Source organism: Anas acuta, chromosome 2 (assembly GCF_963932015.1).
Source record: "Anas acuta chromosome 2, bAnaAcu1.1, whole genome shotgun sequence".
In the NCBI taxonomy this organism is placed as follows: Eukaryota; Metazoa; Chordata; class Aves; order Anseriformes; family Anatidae; genus Anas; species Anas acuta.
Window position 1 is genome coordinate 136,743,875 of NC_088980.1, and position 20,456 is coordinate 136,764,330.

Sequence of the window (20,456 nt, forward strand, 5' to 3'; positions counted from 1 at the left end):
AACAACACTGAAAATAAAGCAGGCAAATCTGAAGAAACTGTGCTCTAAAACCTCATTTAGGCCAATAGTGTGCTTCCATTTCTCTGGGGCAGAACTTCCCTGCTTCTGAAATGCTTATTATCAGTGCAAACCATCAAAAAATCCTCAGTAAAATAGGATTACAACGTAATGTAATGATAAACCAAAACATATTTACTACATGTATTTATTTCTGGCATTCACCCGTACTGAGAATACAATTACAAATTACACAGAGAATACATATTGAAAGACAGCAATTATTCAGGATACAGAGCATCATAAACAGAAGTGTACTTATCCAGAAAAGTAACTGCATTTTAGATATGAGTTTTTATTTCTGTTCACAAACATATGTACAATAATTGAAATATTCAGAAGAAGAGTACGCTCTGTTTTGTTGTTGTTTATTTTAAGAGGCTTCCCAGCTGCTAGGGAAGTATTGTTTCGTTAATGTCTAGCTAAAGAAATGAGATCAAGAATTATTCAGACGCAATTTAGAATGGGGCCCATGTTAGTGAAGCCCGTCACACAGCAAAGCAGACAACAATCCTCTTCACTCAAACCCATGCACAAGAAAGAAAAACGTACATGGTAGCACAACAGAGAGATGTAATTAATTCTAGCAAAACTTATTGTAATTTATAACTTTATAAATGTTTTATTCTATTTAGCAACAATTCTGGAGTGGTTAGGTTAAAAAAAAAAATCATTAGTTTTGCAGAATTCAAATCCAGGGGGATTTTCAATGTAATGGCAACTAAGGGAGTTAGATAACTAATCAGCCTGGAAGGAGAGAATCTGCTTTCATTGAAAAACCTGCAACTACTGTGCATTACCATCCATCCTAGCCTTCATGAAAGAGTGTTTCATGTCCCTAGGTTACTTATAAACACAGGATTTCACAGCTTAAGTACAGAATGGGATAGGATCTCATTTCATACAATATTCCTAAATATAAACGTTTTAAGTATTTTTATTCTGCATACTCAAAGTACTTTATAAACGTGTAAGTGATGTCTGAAAACAACTGACATAGAAAGTAATTCTAGAAAGGAATTCCAGTCAATCAGGTCCTTTCCACAAATGTGAAAATGATTCAATTTTATGGTGCAACGTGGTCCTTGTGGAGGAAAAAGAGTTATCCTTCACGACACATTTCACTAATACAGTGGTCTTACAGAATTAGTATATACAGAGCAGAACACCGACATCACTTTGTATCCACCCTTACAAATAAAGGTTTGCTTAGTAATATTCCAGCAAAAAGGCAAAATTTTCACCCTAGAGGCTGAAACAATTTTACTTCCAAAGCACTACAACCAGCTTTGTTCTACTAAAATTACTTCAGACAGATATTAACAACATCAATTTAATCTGGGGAAGAAACACTACGCTAACCTAATAAATAAAGGAGTGAGCTATACATTAAAGATGTAATAAGGTTTGAACTATTTCTCATTCTTTTTCTTATAAACGAGCAGATATGAAACAAGGGGGAAGCACTGAAAGAACTACAAACATAGAGCTTATTACTGTCTATATATCAGAATGCATTATTATTTTATTCCAATTTCTAGGGGACCTTTAAGAGAGCATTTTTCTTTCAACTCCAGCACACGCAAGATTACACAAGAAGAGATTTACCTCTCTTCATACGGATTACAAATCAAACTTGGTTTTGTGCTAGGTTACATTTTTCATGCTCAGGAATTTAATATGCATTATGAAAGACCCTTTCTAATTGTAGTATTTTATCAACAGAGAGGATTACCTCTACATCTTGCTTGCAAGTTAAGTCAGAGGTAGGTTAGGAATGCTTCTGAATTTAGTGTTTTACTTGAAATGAATTAATTCCTCTTCCAAAGGGGTTAATGCTAAGTATAAAAGGAAAACGTATGCACAGCTGCCACTGCCTGCACCGAGAGAAAAACTCCGAGATGTTCAAAATGAGACGACAACAGGGAAAAGAGCAGTGAGCTCCTTTTCATTTGCTTCAGTGCACCAGTTCAGGCTGATTTTCTACAAAAGGAAGCACCCCGCTAACGTAGTATGCTATTCCAAGAGACAGCAGGGCAATGACAATGATCAGGAGCAGCACCCTCCAGAAGCCCAGGTCTTCCACGAACTCTTGCCATGTCGTGCGGAAACTGGAAAGAACTCCTTCCCCTTGCTGTAGGTTTGGATTAAGGAGGGAATGGCTTTCCATCGCACTACAAAGGATTAAAGTTAAAAATACATCAGAGCAAAAGAATTCACCTTTAAGTATGACAGTAATCCTACTCAGAGCAACTGAAACACTCTAAATTAAAAACTAAACCCACCTGCAGATTTACCGCATTGCCTCAGCTAAATCAAGACAAAAGCAGATCAGGAAAAGGCTCCTAACTCTAAACTGAAGTTAATTGAAAGGATGGTTTATTAACTGGTGTAAGGAGAGTGCTACTTGTATCTGTACAACTGCTCTGAGCTTGCAGGCCTGCCACCTAGGAGCCTTCAGAAGTCAGTCAGCGTAACTCCTGCTCAGCACGGCTTTGTAAAATTTAATGGAGCATGAGCTAAAACCTCAAGGGGCACAGCTCTCGTTAATAAAAACAAATTGCAATTTAAAAGTAAACTCTGCTGAACAAAGTGGAAACTACGACCGGTATAATTTAGATCCTGAACTACGTGGAGATCTTTATTGCTCTCCTGCATTTCTTTGTTAGAGGCCTCTTCTCTAGCTTAAAAATAGAGAAAACAATCCATTTACATAAAAAAAAAAAACAGAAACTTTCTGATTGTTGAGCTAAATCAGTATCGCTGTAGTTCTTCTGCCACATGGCACTCAGCAGCTGCTCTGCTGCCTTAGCATGCCACTCTCAATCCTTCAGACCCCTTAAATTGTCAGACTTTTTTTTTTTATATTAAATTTTATATAAATTAGGGAGTGAAACTCTCACTTTCAAGTGAGAAAAATCAGAATGATAGATTGACCATGAAGCATCATTAGAAAAAAAAAATGCAAGTTGCCTCAAACACCGTGTGGCTCCTTCTATCCTCCTCTCTATCTCGCTGGTTTCAGGAGGGTTTTATAGTAGGAAACTATCTCTCTGTTGGTGTATAAGAGACCTCAGTAAGAATAGGAAAGCGTTCTCACCACTTGATTTCAGTTATGCAGATTTTTAGCCATCTGCACAGCCCCACAACTTCTCGCTTGAGTGAGACTGCACACACCAGTGTTTACAGGATCATGCTCTGACAAGCACGGAGAGGAAATGGTGAAACTGCCTGCACACCCGGTGATGTCAAAGCAGAAGGTAAGCAGAAAAGAAAAACATTTTTCCCCCCTTCTAATTGCTTTCAGTTACCAGATTCCTGGGTATCTCCTCCAGCAATATGAGAAGAAAACATTGCAGGGAAAACCAATTTGCAAATCAAAACTAATTGCATAAATGCTATTGGTTTTGGTGACAATAATTGACAAATGAGTTAGCAGAAAGAGGTCTCAGTTATGAATCTCTCTTCTAAACTTGCACCACAGAAAAATTTCATGCCATGTCTTTTTTCTTCTTAAGAAGCACAGCCATAGATGAATAATTAGCCTGAACTCCCCTAGCTTACTGAAGTATTGCAGCATCATGGGCAGAAAATTTCAGAAATTGCCTGTTAAACAGCTTGCCTTTTTTGCTTTTAAAATATTTACTTTGCTCTAAAGCTATTTTAGCTTGTCCATAGCTGCAGGACTTAGTCATCTTCCTTGCACATTCTGATTTCCCAAGCAAAACAAAGGGTTCAAGAGAAGACAGCCACTGGTGAAAACAGCACTACTCACTCATTAAGCACTAACTAGTTAATACGTAACCACAGAAAGGTTAAATAAAGGTGCAACGTGATTGAAGTGAAAAGGTCACATGCTTGCTCATTAAATAGAAAAGGGTAGAGAGAAAACACTTTGGTATTTTGTATAGCAGCCCAATTAAAAGCAATGATATTCAAGATATTTTCCTTATGACAAATTACATCTCCTTGAGAAATGGTACCGCAGGGATGCATCCTACAGAAGAGCTTGTGCCACGTAGTGCAGGTGGCTGCTCCTGTTCCCAACACAATGTGGAAATTCACCTTTGGCTGCACTTGTGGGCACGCTGGGCTGTGCAGAGGGACAGGTCACCTGTGCTGGGCCACAGGGGGAGAGCTCTGCCTCCCGGCAGAGAAAAGAAATCCCATTTGGGAACCTACTTTGGGCCTCTGCTTCCAGATCTGCAGCAACCACGTGAGATAAGAAGCAGAAACCTTAGATCAGACACCGCTCTTCAAAAGGGAAGCTCACGGTTTTCAGAAAGAGTATTTATTTTCCATGGGGTCATATACAATGCAAAGATTGGGGAGGAAGGTCAGAAGTCATTCATCTTAGTGAAATTTAGCTAAAATGTGGAAAAAAAAAAACAAAGGGGGAGGAGTGAAACTGTGGAGGTCTGAAAAGGCAACTGCTCCAAAGGCATTATTTATTTACAGAGCAAACAGCCACAAGCTCACTTGCTTGTGCTGCTGTAGGCATCTGTTGTTTGTTATGCTAAATATAATATATTTCAGACATTTTAAACATGTTCACAAACAAGCTGGGTAGCGCACTGTTTATATGTCTGTGTGCCTCTCCCCAAGGAGAATTGCTGACTTCCTTGCCAAGCTAAACAATGTAACATTTATGAAGGTCAAATAACAGAAAGGAAGCTCCCTTCATTAAAGGGACACTATCAAAAACGGTCATTTTCATGGGGCTGAGCTTTGGTCCGTGTGTATTGGGGTGGCAGCCCGTGTGACAAGCAGCTTTAAGCAAAATTTAGGAAGTTAGAAAGAATCTGCAGAACATCCAATACTTGACGTGAACAGAATTTGGACACTATTAAATTTTGTGTTTCAGGGCTCAAAGCAATCTCTCTGACGAGCGGGGTGACCTGATGAGTGGGAAAGATCTTCCACTCTGCTCTCAGGGAGTATTTTGCATGATTTCTGTAAATTTGTTGGTTTCAACTCTTCTGTTTGCTCCATTTAGATAACAACCCCGTCCAGATAGCTTTATTTTCCCCTGCAGTGAAGGCTACGCACGTTTTGACGCAAATGGAACAAACCCAATGAGACAGAACTCCGTGTTTTTTCTGATATAAAACCCCAGAGGTTGCAATTCATCACCATTACTAGACAGTATTAAAAACCATGAATTTAAATAAATTCAGTATGAGAGCAAGTATTCAAAACAACGTTGCTATCTTCTTTCAAATATATGAAAAAAGCAGTACTGGAGAGTACTGCTGCATGTTTAAGCTCAGCCCCATGTTCTGTTGTGTTCATCAGCAATTCAAGGGTTTCTGTGAGAGAATGAGTCTCTCTGAAACTAGTGAGTCTCATCCAAATCACAGAATGGGTTAGGTGGGAAGGGACCTTAAAACCTGCCTGGTTCCACCCCCCTGCCATGGGCAGGGACACCTTGCACCAGACCATCTTACTGAAAGCATGTTAGGCCAGTGTGTGATACTGGCATTTCACATTTCACCCCATTTTCCCTTTCACTTCACGATAAATGGCAGAATATATATATATATTTTTGTGTCTGTAACAGAAAATGAGTTATTTTTTAAAAAAATCCACCATAAAATGAGAATTTTGATTAGAAAAAGTCCTTTATTCCCCCTTACCTTTGACCTATCTAAAGAGATTTTGCTAAATTCTAAGATTTGATCTGATAATACTAGGACAAATTTGGTATTACCTGCTCTGAGGAACAAGCAAGCAAGTTGAATCATAAAAATCTCAGAGCAATAAGCACATTAGTAAAGATATATTATACACATACATCATTTCCAATAATTCTCTTTGCTTTGTAAATACCTTTCACTTTCAGCAGTCTGCATCGTTTCCAGCTTCGAGTGAGCTCCTCTGTTGAATCCCTTCACCTCTTGCTCCTCTAAAGATTCCAGCAGTCTAATTACATCTTTATTTACACCCCTTCGTTTTGCAAGGACAAGCGGTGTTGCACCTTGATGATTGCTAAAGTAATGCCACGAATGGGCACGAGAAGAAAAGAAAATCTTAAAACAGGAATTTTGTAGCAAGATCACATAACACACAGTGTAAAATTCACTACTCAGAACTATTTTCTGTCATTTCCATCTATAAAAGTGATACCATAATTGACTATAGAAGAGAATTGGTATATTTAGGTTTGCAATAGCACAACTCCTTTTCCTCCAAATAAAATCAAAATTCCTAGTACTCTAATTTAATTGCAAACCCTGGGTATTGTAACAAAAAGCATGGATTTATGGCAATGCTGGAGATGAAGCTTGATTTCAAGAAGGAATTGTGCAATCTGTTTCTTCATAGCTCCTTTTTCCATGTGGATATGAGGACATGAGGCAAAAATGAAATAAAATACAGATGGTCCCTCTGCTTCTTTTAAATACTGACTAGGACCAGAGCTGCATTCAGACTAGGGATTTTCACCAGAGTTGCTTGAAGCAAGAAAAAAACAAAAACAAAAACCAACAAAACACAACCCATGAAGAATCTGGTCTGCCAATAACTAGCTGAAAGCACTAATGAGGGACAAGTGAAAAGGGAACAGATAAAAAAAAAAACAACCTCAAAGGTTCTGAAGTTTCACAAACTTTTTTGCATGCCCTGTAAATATGCAGAAAGTTCCACAAACAAAATAATTCAGTTAGTGCAGCGAAACAGCTCGCTGTTTTGTAGCTGGAGAGCTTGCATCTGAGCACTGGCATCCGCCAGCTGCTGGAAGCCAGAAGGAAAGAAAATACAATATTTAAAAAGAACAATATTTAAAAGGAGGGTTGAGTCACACATTTTGAGGGTTTGAAACCACTGAAAGGAAGCATTGTCACCAAGGGGTATGGGAATGAACTGGTACACATCTACTGTATTTTCTTTGTCGTATACAGTGCAACAGTTGAAACAATAGAACTGCGGCGGAGAAAATTCTTTTCAAGCAGTTGATGCGATTTTCTTCTTTGGTGCCAACCACCCACACCTGGCTGTCTGGCCAAACCAGGATAGCAATGTCATCACTGAGTCAGAATTAGACACAGCAGCCCACACCAGCAGCTGCTATTTTTATTTGCTTCGCTTGCTGCGCTCGGCCAGCAGGAATGGCCTCTCATTGTTTGCCTGCCTTTTTATTTTGTGTCTTCATTAAGTGATATCTTAAAAAAAAAAAAAAAAAAGAATTGTACTGCATATAGCATTGCAGCCACAGCAGTTTTGTACACAGTGCTTTGGGAACAGAACACATATTATAAAATACATGCTGTTTAAAAAAAAAAAAAAAAAAAGAGAAAAGCAACTTACCAAATATCAATTTTAAGTCCATTAGAAACCAGGAACTGGATGGTGTCCACGTGCCCACACAGGTGCAGGGCTGTGTTACCCTGGTAATCGGTGGCTAGCAGGTCAGCCCCGAATTTGTGCAGGAGTTGACAGATGTCTACGTTTCCTCTGGCTGCAGCAAGGTGAAGGCCAGTCCGGCCCCGGCTGTCACGAATATTTGGGTCAAACCCACTCTCCAATAGGCGTTTGGAATAGTTAAAATCTCCATCAATGCAAGCCTGCAGCAGTGGCACGTTTGTCTGGGATGAGTCGTTGACGAAAACGTAGGACATGGTTCTGATTCTCTCTGGAGCAGATGACAAACCTGCAAGAACAAGTGGGGAAAGTGTCGGGGAAGGCAGGCAAATAAATACATTTTAAAATTTAAAAATTCATTTGGAAGATTTCTCAGGTTCCTGAACAAGAACGCAAACTTGCTTTTGAACTGACTGAAATCCTCCTGTCCTGCCTATTAATTTCACGTGCTGAATTCCTGTCTGGTAATATGGGAAGAGCTCCTTTTACTCATCCTCCCACCTCTGGAAATGGTAGCACAGATTTATTACAGAGAAGTGATAAGATCACTACCATAAATGCAAGCCAGGTGAGTAACTTTCACCTAGGAAGAGATGGCAGGTGGTAGAATTGATAGTAAAAGTATAAAACACTGGAGATCTGAACTGAAAGAAGGGAGACACACCACCTTTCAAAAACCCCACCATGGAGAAGCACAAATGCAGTTTCTCTGGATTAATATTACATAAAAGATTAATTCCTTTTCTGTATCAGGAAGATGGATGTCATTTCAGAATGGATTTATTGACATTTTATGAAACATGACTTACGTTTTGCAGAAGAGTATTTTAAGGATGATTCAAATAATGAGGGTATGATGATGCTATGGATTTATGGGACACAGAAAAGATGACTTGAAAACAGTAATGAAAAGAAAAAAGAATGACTATGCAAGAGGAACATTGTGCACGAGACAACAGTAAGAAAAAATGAAAACATCTAGGAGGCTGGGCAGCAAAGCTTCACGTTGCCTCTAAGACAAAAAAAAAATCACTTATAAACTAGTGAAAACCCTTTGAAGGAATCTCCATAAAGCCACCACACAGTTCAAGTGACAGGAAGGAAGAGCAATTTTACTAGATAACCTTTGAGCAGAAGATGAAATTTCGCATGAAAAACGATTTCCCACTTGACCAAGGCTGGCATTTTGGGTGAAGGGTGCAGCCGTGTTCTGGCTAGCAGCACGAGCCTCTTACAAGGCCGCTATATGCAGATTTACATTTTCTCATCTATATAAGGTCTCCTTCTACACCAGTGCACTCATTCAGCTACGAGAACGGAAACATGGCCAGCAGCCAGAGAATTCGATTTAAAACCTCTCTTTTATTTTCTTTTAGAGTTTATAAAGCCTGGATTTTACAGCTCTTCCCCCACGTGTTAGATCAAACTCAAGATCAGAGCACCTACAGGAGTCATTTCACGTTTATACAACTGGCCTGATTAACAGCTTTGGGGCTGGCGGGGGTTAATAATTTATATTTAAACTTTAATAGCTTGTATTTCCTATCTGGACAAACTCTGCTCCATGTATCAGCACTGCCCAGTTTCCCTGTGCAGGAATGCACAACTTTTTTTTTTCCTGTCTTGGACACAGAAGAGATGGGAATTAACTTCTATGTCCTGGTATCTGTATAAGGAATGATTTTAGACAGAGAACATTCCCCTAGGCTCTAAGGGTGGTTTTGAGCATGCGGTGGTGTATCGCTGGCCCAAGCACCCTTTCCCACAACCATCTCCAATAGCAAAAGTTCACCAGCACAGCATAAAACATTTCATGCAAGCAGTGTTATTTCAGACACACACAGATTTCTTACAATCCTACAAAGAAGGGCCAACATACCTGTATCTTCAATGAGTATGTTACAAAACCTTGGCTGTTGCAAAGCTAGGCTTCCCACTTGGCAGCAATTTCAATTTTCTCGCCCACTTTCTACCCAAATCATAAATGACATGAGAGTGCTTCTTCAACTCGGATAGTCCAGTCCTTGCTGAGAAAAAAATCAGGCCCAATTTTTGTATGATGTGACTGACACCTTTACGTTCTGCACTTAATCTCCCCTAAAGCAGCAAAACCATAAATAACTTCGAAACCTCCAACGCTCGAGCACAGTAACAGCATAAAGCCCTCCTTGTACTTGATAAAAAAAGATCGCGGCTTGCTTATGAAGTGGTATTTGAGTGCTTAATCCTGCTTAATAAAAAAAAAAAAAAAAGGCCTAGCATAAATCAACAGCAGAATATTAGCCTGGAAACAAAGCATGCTATTTGAGAAACTTGATGGGATACTCTGTTAAATGTAAACTTCGGTTTATGTTTTCGTACCAGATGTGTGGGCCTGGTAAAGCCCTGCAGAATTTCCTGTCACTTCTCATACAACGGTGATGAAACAGCAGCTAACAGCAGCAGAACAAACCTCCACCACCTTGTCTTCTCGGGAGAGGAAGCAGGAAGATTAGCAGGTATTATGAGGTTTAACTGAAAATACTTCCAATTCGGAATTTATCATCACTGAAATGTTCTAGAATTCATCACTGAAGTGCACAAGACTAAAACAAAACCTTAGTAATTTACTTTAAGAAAGAATTATAAAGCAACAACAAATCCTCCTTCCTAATGCTTGAAGGCTGCGGACTAAACAAACACATTCACAAGGAATCGGTACCATCTGGGTCGATTCAGCTTTGTGATTAAAAAAGGTTTTTGCACACACACGATTCTGTTTTACACATGGCTGCCTAATACATGCCAGATACGAGCTGCACACGAAGATGAACTGCACCGTCTTTAAAATGCCAGTCCCCAAATAATGTATTCCTGCCTCAAATATAATCTGATTTTGCAAAATTTCCTCACAAGACTCAGAAAAAAAATTACAACAGTCGACTTAATTAGAAATTTCTGAATGAGCAAACCGGTTACATTTAAATCCCCAGTATGTATAAAAACGTTCTTATTGCAATGAGTATCTAATTAGGTGTGTTTAGAAAAAAAATCCAAAGCATCCCATCCATTCTCTTCACATTGCTTCTGAAGGTGAGGCAGAAAGAAGCCTGCATTGCCCCAGAAGCTGGTGCACCTCCCATCAGGCACTAATGTCACAAAGGGCCTCACATTACTCGGTAAGGAGACACTAAAGCATTGCAAAAGGAGCGTCCTGAGTAGCCCTACAAATTACTGCTGTTGGAGTTAAATTAATCTAGCTCAGTAAAGGACTGCACCTAAAAACACAGCACTACCTTCTGAAAACTTATCTTTTACATTGCACTCTTAGGAAAAAAAAAAAAGTTTAACTGTTAATAACTTGTCACTGTGACAGCAAATTAGCTTCAAGGAAAAATTCAAGTATGTTCTCCCAAGCAAGAGGAATTTTGTTAGGAAAGTGTAACATAAGAATACATTTTCCCTTAATTTACCCAACATGGATATTGCCCGAGCACTGTATAATTTTATTAATAATTTTAGACATTTTGCAGTAAGCCAGTTCTTCAGTTATACATGCTGTTTAGTACAGGCTGAGAAAATCAAACTGTTCTGTTTTCAACAGGAATGCTTGTATTAAGTGATAATAATCCACTTTTATCTATTAAAAATCAACTGTCTACCACCTAGAGCTGTGGTACACACATTGTCTAATGTGCTCAAACCTGTGGAAGCCAAAGCCAGGAGTCATCTTGAAGAATTCAAAACCTAGAGCTAGATGCGAGTTTTGTTACTGCTTAAGCTACCCCTCAATTTGCACTAACCATGCATGGTTTTATTTTACAGTGAATGTGTGGTTTTGCCTCTGCCTTCTCACCAAGTTCAACAGTTGCCAAAGAGCTCCTGGAAAAGGAGCCAGATTGCTTGAGACAGATTCGCTAACAGGACTGGAGTCTTTCCACCACAGAAATATTGGTGGGCTTGATGAGCTGCAGTTCCTCACACAGGCACTGCTCCATGACTTACCAGCTCTGCAAAACGACAGGATTTCCAAGAATGCTCAGAAAAACTGACGTGAGGGTCACTGTTCTTAATTAACGCCTCGGATCGATGGCACACCATCAGATCACACAACGCTGAGCCTTCCCCATATTGAGAGACATGTCGACATCTAGAACCCAAACATCAGCCAGATTTCCTCCAGAGGAACTGCCACCAACAATAAATGGAAACCTAAAACAAAATCAGGGACCAAACCCACCTCCCCCAGCAAACACAGCAGCAACCTGCATTGCCAGCTCCCTGATGGCAGGCAGCTTCCTCTTTTTGTAATGCATTACAAAGTGGCAGTGGCTCGCTGAGCTCTTCCTCTTGTTTTTGTATGAATGAGAAAGGGCCCAGCTCGAGTGCTTTGCTTCAACTGTCAGCCCCGACTCTCTGAGGGCAGTTTCCCCTCAAATAGAACAGTAACCTTAAAAATTACACAAACTGTTCTTGGGGATACACAGTAACATTTTTTAAAATGATGTGATTTAATCGTAACAACAACAAAACTGACTACCTTGCTCGAGTATCCTCTGAATTGCTCATGTATCCGGGTGAACTGTAAGCCCAACAATATTATTCTGATTCCTTTTCTGGGAAGGCTGGGGGAGAAAATCCTTGCTAAGCTTTCATGCACACCTGTTCTTACATGGAGGCTAAGACACAAGTCACTTAACTGAATAAATGTAAAAAAAAAAAATGTAAAAAAAATGCAAAATAGTAAAAAAATCTGATCAATTACCATCATTTTTTAGGAAAGGCCACCACTATCTACACAGAGCTCCACCAACAGCTCTGTATCTTCTCCTAAAAATCTTCAGCTGTTCAGTCCAAGTGGGTTAGAGTTTTATTTCTCCACTAACAGGGATCTGCTGCAAAAGGCAGCGGAGCAGATCAGTACAGCATTATGTGGCATTTTCCCTTCTTTAGTTATTTTTTCAGTAGTTCCTACACTTCAGGTATCACAGCAGGCTCTTAAGACCTACCTCTCCTTTTCCTCTTTCTAGCCAGGGCACGTGGAGATGCAAGAGAAGAATGGAAAAAATAACAGAATCATTGCTTTTGTACGGATCAGTAGATAATGGCATTAAAACCTGAGAACTTTGCTCGTCATTGTACAGTACGTCAACATTAAGAGATAAAATATAAACAGGAGCTAAAATGCCAATTCAGGGCTGTAAAACGCCTCCCCTGATAACACAGAACATTCATTGTGTATCGATGCACACGGAATAAGGGAGCGATAGGGAAGAGCTCGTTCTTTCCAAATACCTTTATCGACAAGCAGATTCACAGATGTCTTTTCCTTTCTGGACTCAACTGGCAGTTCAATTGCGTTACACGTCTCAGTGCACTCCTATCAAATGTGCAGTTAAGTATTTCTGAACCTTGCTCATTTTTTTTTTATCTTCTGTGGAAGAACTATTCGGGTGGAAAGCAAATTCATAGTAGTTAGAAACAGATGTGCTATAACTCTAACACCCCACAACCACCTCAGGTGAATCAATAAAACAACTTCAGTATTTCCTTGATCCTTGTGGTCGGTGTGGATACACCTGCTTTTATAGGAAGTCACTGAATCCCTCACATCGGTCATAACTATCAACTTCTCCAAAAACCTTTATCCAAATCCCTTCTTTGGTTCTGCTGGGAACTTGGGGTGCTAATGTAGGTCAATCAAGAAAATCTTAAAATTCATCGCAGTTTTTTCTTAATTTTTTTTAAACAAACTAGAGAGAATTCGTTCCACTCACATCGAAGTTTATATTTGTTGCAGATCTTGAAAGAGTCTTCTGGAACAGAAAGCAGCTCTGATTGAGCACCAAGACACTGTTAACAAGTGGACTAGCTGCAAGCTGCAGATGTGCGAGCACCACTTTTATCTAGAAGAATACTGCCACCGTGTGGACCGACAGATTCCTCTTCAACTGAAGTAAACGAGATAACTCTAGACCCACGCAGACTAGTTTTTGTAGATTTTGTGGCGTTTTCTGATTTCCTGAGAAGGAAAAACAGAATCACAGAGAAGTTGAGGCTGGCAGGGACCTCTGGAGCCAATCTGGTCAGTCCCTCTGCGCAAGCAGGGACACCCAGAGCTGCTTGCCCAGGACCAAGTCCAGGTGGCTTCTGAAGAGAGAGAGAGATTGAAGAGAAATGATGGAAGGCCTGAAAACTTGATAAAAATGAATTCTGAAATCCAAACTGTTGTTCCTGTGTCACACAGACAGCAAATCTTTGTTTAGCACTGATCTTATATTAGCAAAACGAGGACTTCAGTATAAATCTTGATTTCTGAAGATAAAGGTTTTTTTCCTGCATTTATGCCTGTTCCATGAAGAAAAAAAAAGCCCTTACAGAGACAAACAATAACTCCGATAATGGCAGGTTTGACAGGTTCACTAAAATGGGAAACCTCCCGCCTCCAGCAGGAATTGCCAGAAGCCACAGCTTCATCAGCTTCATTCCAGCAACAAAGCAAACTGACAATCGAGAAGCTGCCACTAAACCACTTACTATTGTATAGTCTATATTCTCTTATTTTATTTCTTATAAAATAAAATTATTTTATTTATCCTGTGTGTATTAGCAATATGTAACCTTGGAGGACACGACCTTTGTAATGCATGCATCATCAAATCCATCTGAATAGCTAGCGAACAGAAGCAGGTCACGTTAAAGAGCAGAAGTCTCCTAACTTTGTACATCATTTATATATAACAGATTATTTGAATCTCCTTCTAAAATACTCTATTGTGCTGCTTGTTCACTACAGCTTATACTTTTGTATCAACAGCTAATACCAGTGACAAGCCAAGTTGCTTTCAGATACGTAACTCTTGCTATAACTCTGGATACAGATATTTCTGCTCTGAATTTTCATATTCACACAGTAAATAAAAAAACAGTTTATTAAAGCTCAATTGTTAACTGATATATTTATTTGTTCCACATATTCTACATCTCCATCAATACAGTATGATTTTTTACTATGTTCTTTCTGAGATGGGGGACGGAGGCTGTGGAACCGCACCCAGTCTTTGAGGTTAATCTGAACCACAGATTAACACAATCACAGAAAAAGATTTTTTTTTGTTTTTGTTTTTATATTTTTCCCCAATAACAGTTACTATCTGATTTACCTTTCTGACTTCATTATCTATGGGTACATTTTAATGGAACCATTTGCCATAATTACAAAATATTGCTCGTTACTGAAAGCCCACGATTTCACAGAGGGCTCAGGAATCTTTTTACCCTACCTATTTGAATCGCTCTGCATACCTGCACTGGATTTCCTGTGCTCTGATATTGTCTGCTTACTCAGTTTTACAGGGTCAATCTGCAGTTTTTCACAGCTGATCTTATCTTTACTGCTCCTGTCATCAGCAAACGCTATCACCTTGTTGCTCACTGCCTTTTCTATGCCAAGTTTAGAACCCAGAACAGAACCCTGCAAAACTAAACCCCTTCCACTGAAAAGACTGATCCTAAGTTCATAAAAATGCCCACCCAGATCCAGCCCGCCCAGCACTCTGCTTTTAACAGTGGCAACCAGAGAAACCTCTTGGTGAGAGGCTTCTCCAAGAAGCTTTTTCTTGAGTGGCAGCTGCCACTTTGGTCATGAGTTCAGCACTATGTAAACACAATTCAGATTATTCTACTCAAGCCATCACCTTACCTTTATGCACACTGAAGCTCATGTGTCCCCCTTTTGCCACCTTCCTTGCTTTGGGAATTTATTTTTGCTTCTTTTTAAATTTTCAACACAACCATTTCTGCACATAAAGAGACTTTTTTTTTTGTGCTCTAAGTGACTACTATCCTTAAAAGTTTCTGATATTTTTTTTAATGCTTCCTGAAAACCCCAGTAACATATAAAGCCCATCACCTGCATCTACAACGCTCCTCAGTACTCCACAGCAGAAGCTAAGTAGCCTTAAACAGATCAAACCTCTAAAAATGTGTCTGCTCTCAGGCAAAACCATCCCCTAACAAATCAGGGCACAGCAAGGATGGGCATACATCTCTCTGAACTTCTCTGGTGAAGAAGTAAGGCAAGCATTCTAGACCACCCACGGGAAAACAAGAAACCAGAAGCCTTTCCTGAAGCCTGTGGCTGCCCTTTATCCCCACGCATTATGCTGATCTGATGCTGTAATAGGTCTTGAGCACACCGGGGAATGTGATACCATCAACGCAATTAAAACATTTATTCCTTTATGTTGTAAAATTCTAGTGATGTAGCTGTGTTAACTGGATGGGAGAAATGTATTGAGCTGGTGTTTCCACAGCTCTGTTCCACTTAAGATTCTGGTTTTAATTATACAGCCACGCTACTTTTCCAAGTGGCATTTCTGTCTTCTACTCTTGATAACATTTCAAATGACTAAGCCCTACAGTACACATATGGCTTCTGTGAGGTACTGCATGAGATCAGAGTAAAACTTGTTCCCCACCTATTTAGAAAACATTACCTTTAAATGGTAAAACAAATGAAAACCACCCTGAAACGCTTAGTGAGCATCATCGTTAAACAGCAAAGCAAACCTGAGCATTTCAGCATTTGTGATATTTGACATAAATGGCAGCAGAACGTCAGTAAGTGACAAATAATTACCAACAACTGCAGTTTGGTTGCACTCAAGGCACGCTTGTCAGCTGGTCACCTGCACTGATGGCACACTATGAATGGTCTCACAGAAAGCTGACTGCATCTGGGATCCTGTATTTCATAAGAAGTGTATAGAGAAACGTCCTCTGAAATACTTTATGTCCACATGAACTGACACATCTGGAAGTGGAGCACAAGTGAGACCATGGGGGAGACAACCAACAGCTGGAATGCAGCAGTCAGCTTAAGGCATCACTTGGAATCCCTCTCTTGCTGATGAGGCAACTCTAACATGTAAGATACCAAAACCTGCTGAGAGAAAACCTATTGCTCCTCGGGAAGGAAGACAGCAGATGCAGACACTATGCTTCAGGCTTTGACTCATCTCAGCTTACTCTCTGATACTATCTTCAAAACTCAAAAAGAAGGCAATCAGCCCGTGATGTTTTCTGACTGTCAATTGTACTAGACAGAATGCAAACATTAGTAGAAATATTTCTTCTAAAAATCACATTTAACAAGTCCTAGTTAATAAAATATTTTACAAACAAAACAAAGAAGAAAAACAGACCTAATACCTACAGATAACACTAAGCTTAGCCCCCTCCTGCAGCAAGCAAAACCAGTCACTTTCCAGCTAAAATACTTGTTGGGTTCTTGCTCCTCCTTGATCTTTGGGAAGGATGCTCCTAAACATCAGTGCTCTGATGGCTAGAAATGCTCACATATTATTCATCGTACAATCTATGTTAAATTATTCATGTATCAACACCATTCTTAAGCTCAGTTTATTCCCTTTACCATGTTTACCTTGATGTTTCAATAGAAAGCAAAAAAGGCCTCTGCTCTGCAAAGATAAAGAGGCCAAATATTTCTTTCAATATAGACTCTTCATTTTGCTGCCTGTCTTAGGCTTATCTTTACCTGTTCTACTTCACCTGTTCACGTGAAAACATTTAGCACTGTATGAAACATTCTAGCGTTTTGTTCACAGATAACAGTAACTTCTTTTTCCCGTTCATCACAGGTCTGCATTTGCTTTTTTCCACAATCACATATTCTGAAACTACCCAATAAATATTTTGGATTTGCGTTGCTTTAAAATGATAAGAATTTCTCTGTAAATAGTGTTTGCAACTGCAAAACCTTGTCCTTTAAATTACTGCATTTTATTTAAGTTATTATTATGCTTATTTCATCCTCTAGTCCCTGAGATCATCCATTTTTTCCTGCATAGCAGTTACCCTCTTCTATATTGCCAGTGCCTCCCAGCTTGTTCATCACTATCAAATTTAAACAGTAGGTTCTAATTGTTACATCATCGTCTTTATTAAGTATTTAACAAGACTGATCTCAAGATGGATCTTCAAATAACTAATTTTATAAGCTCCTTTTATACCCAGACTCGACGGTTTTCTTCTCAATGTTACTCACCACGAGTTGTCTCTAGTTAGTTCCTCATCCTCTCTTTAATTCTGGAGTTATCCCTAGCTTTTCAGCACAATTTCCTGTGCAGCAGCTGATCAAAACTTTTACTGCTGTCTAGAAAACAAACAAACAAAAAAAGACAACTACTTAATTTCCCTTAAAAACAGTAATTACTTCATCGAAGGCAACCTGAGGCTGGCTAACAAAAAACACATCTGGCAGAAACATGTTACTTTTTGATTTCATTTATCACAGGATCATTGGGGTTGGAAGAGACCTCCAAGATCACCTGGTCCAACCACCCCCTACCACCAGTGTCACCACTGAACCATGTCCCCAAGCACCACATCCAACCTCTCCTTGAGCACCCCCAGGGACGGTGACTCCACCACCTCCCTGGGCAACCCGTCCCAGTGCCTGGCTGCTCCTTCTGACAGAAATGTCTCCTCATTTCCAACCTGAACCTCCCCTGGTGCAACTTGAGGCCATTCCCTCTAGCCCTATCACTAATTATCTGTGAGAAGAGGCCGACCCCAGCTCCCCACACCTTCCCTTCAGGTACCTGCAGGGAGCAGCGAGCTCTCCCCTCACACCCCCGGCTCCCTCACACCGCCCCTCCATTCCCCTGCCATCCCAGCGCCCCCTCCCCACCGCCCGGCGCCCACCCGGGCGGATCCCTCCCCGGACAGACCGACGGACATCGCCGGTCCCCCTCCAGCCCCCTGACCGACGGACACGGCCCCTTTCCCCCCTCAGGCCCCACCGCAGCCCCCTCGCTACCTGCCTGCCGGCCGCCGGCGGCTCCTGGGCACGCAGCGGGGGCGGCGGAGCGGGCGCGGGCGGCCCCTGCCGGCCGGAGGCCGCCACTGGGGTTGCAGCGGGAAATGGCGGCCGTGACGGGGCGGCCGGGGGGAGGCACCATGACTGCCTTCATCACGGTGCCTCAGGGCCACTCACGCCTGTCACCAGGCACGTGGGAGAACAGAGCAACCCCACCTCGCTACAGCATCCTTTAATGTACTTATAAAGAGCGATAAGGTCGCCCCTGAGCCTCCTTTTCTGCAGGCTGAACAAGCCCAGCTCCCTCAGCCGCTCCTCGTAGGACTTGTTCTCCAGGCCCCTCACCAGCTTCGTCGCCCTTCTCTGGACCCGCTCAAGCACCTCCATGTCCTTCTTGTAGCGAGGGGCCCAAAACTGAACACAGTACCACTGCTCACAGAAACAAACCAATACAATTAATACTTTTTCCTTCTCTACTATCTTAACATTTTCTAATCATTTTCTACTTAACATCTCCTTCCCTTTCTTCCCCACAATTTCAGTCTGGAAAAAAAAAAAAAAGATAAATCACACAAAAAAAGCATGTATGCAAGATGTCTCCAGAGTGACAACACCCATCTAACTGAAAAGAATATTTCACTAGAGTTAAAAATTCTATAGAAAAGGCAAAGAATGACACTGAAGACTTTTTTCCATATTATTCAAGCTTTCAACAATGGGTTTATTATACCCAGATATTTCATTTGAAAGAGTATTTAGAATAAGTTGTCACAGGTCCTCTTCTCTTATTTTCTCAAATACACAGTCCTCTTCATTTGGCCTAACCAAGAATCTTTTCCTTGATATAAAACTCGAATGGACGACCTGCAGCAAAACAAATAAATAGTTAAAAGAATGTATGTATTTCAATAATTAGAGATAACTATGAACAGTAGCTAGAAAAGCTGATATGATAATATTTAGGTACAATGAATGATCTCTATGTTGGTATTTTGGAGTGAACAGAATTTTTCTGCTGGAATAAGACACAAGAACAGCTCTTAAGGTTTATTGCAACGTGGTGCAGATTGAAGGGCAGGCCCAAATGTTCTAATATCAGTGTTATTTGGCATTATAGTGTCCACTGGGACGTTTGTGCAGGTACTTTCACTGTCTACTTGACCTTGTAAATTAGATAGACTACTGTTATTACATATTCTTAACTTTAACCATAACAGCTGCATCAGTGACACCTACACAAATTAAAAGTTTAGACAGGCAATCTGAATAGATGCATCATGTTCCATCCTCCTCAAAGCTGTCACTGAACTAAGTTTTCAATTAAGAATTCCCTACATTTCCTACCGTGAACCGTCTCAAGCTTCCTAACACCACACCACCCTGCTTTTATAAGGTGCAAACAGGCTATCTATATCCTTACACTGCAGGTAGCTGCAGTTTACTGTTGTACTAGGAGAACTTCTGGCACAGATTTTTCTCTTCTGCCTCTTGCAACAAAGTACTTTGATATATGTGTAAAATAAATGTCCCTGAAGCACCCGGCTGAGAGTGTCTATCACAAAGCTATGGCAACCATGTTGTAATGAGTTCAAAGAATCTATGAAAATTTGGGTTCAGTTTCCTAATGCTTTAAAGTTGATTACTTCATACATCTCTTTTTCAAGACTTTCCGAAGACATAACAGTAAAGTTGCCTAGATATGGGCACATTCCATAGCACATCCTCACTATCTGTGAAGTCTGCTTGTTTCATGCTAGTTGAATCATTTTGATCTTGATTCAATGGATTGTTCTTAATTTTCCTGTTAAATCTGACTTAAATCTTAGCTGCACTAGATTATCTATTTGAACAAGAATTTACAGACTCTCCCACTGATCTAGTAGCAACAGCATACTGCTATGGGATCGCAAAGAAAACCAAAGTTAATTTTTTCTTCCCATGAGTCAGCAGAAAATATTTGGCATGTTTTCACAGCCTTTGGAGAGCATTCAGTTAAACTTTCAGTCACCTCAGAGGAAAGATTTGTAAGACTCTTGGGAATACTAATGGGAAAATTATAGAGACACAACTCAAATGTCGTTTTTTTTCCCAAATGAGAATGTGCATAGATACAATTTTAATACATTTTCCAAGAACACTGTACAGACAGAAAGGAATAGGAAAGAGAAGCCCTAAGAACCTTAATATTGTGATCATGGAGAAGTTAACTAAGTATGAT

The 20,456-nt window shown here is 40.2% G+C and overlaps 2 protein-coding genes and 1 long non-coding RNA gene across 9 annotated transcripts in view; 1 reads left to right on the plus strand and 2 right to left on the minus strand.

Annotated features, from left to right (window-relative positions):
• Positions 1-189: 189 nt before the first annotated feature.
• Positions 190-17,620, minus strand: ANKRD46 (ankyrin repeat domain 46). Of its 4 annotated transcripts, none has more exons than XM_068672374.1 (5): positions 17,465-17,620; positions 9,296-9,443; positions 7,363-7,705; positions 5,887-6,045; positions 190-2,231 (listed from the first exon to the last, which is right to left on the minus strand). In XM_068672374.1, the coding sequence occupies exons 3-5, from the start codon at positions 7,671-7,673 to the stop codon at positions 2,015-2,017; spliced, it is 687 nt and encodes a 228-aa protein (XP_068528475.1). In that variant the 5' UTR covers positions 7,674-7,705; positions 9,296-9,443; positions 17,465-17,620; the 3' UTR covers positions 190-2,014. The 4 variants fall into 4 exon arrangements, with proteins under 4 accessions (XP_068528475.1, XP_068528478.1, XP_068528477.1 ...); XM_068672377.1 differs by lacking the exon at positions 9,296-9,443 and adding an exon at positions 12,691-12,840 and having other exon boundaries at positions 17,465-17,602; XM_068672376.1 differs by lacking the exon at positions 17,465-17,620 and adding an exon at positions 9,778-9,873.
• On the plus strand, positions 3,180-13,434 carry LOC137851355 (uncharacterized). Its single transcript, XR_011093131.1, has 3 exons — positions 3,180-3,317; positions 9,781-9,914; positions 13,196-13,434. It is a non-coding gene; the product is annotated as an uncharacterized lncRNA (long non-coding RNA).
• A 1,287-nt stretch (positions 17,621-18,907) lies between the features above and the next one.
• The window catches only part of SNX31 (sorting nexin 31), a 29,484-nt gene continuing 27,935 nt past the window's right edge, over positions 18,908-20,456 (minus strand). For all 4 annotated transcript variants that reach the window (XM_068672371.1, XM_068672373.1, XM_068672369.1 and 1 more), the window contains one exon: positions 18,908-19,102. In XM_068672371.1, the coding sequence (XP_068528472.1) occupies positions 19,007-19,102 (96 nt within the window). In that variant the 3' untranslated portion in view covers positions 18,908-19,006. The remainder of the gene's footprint in view (positions 19,103-20,456) is intronic.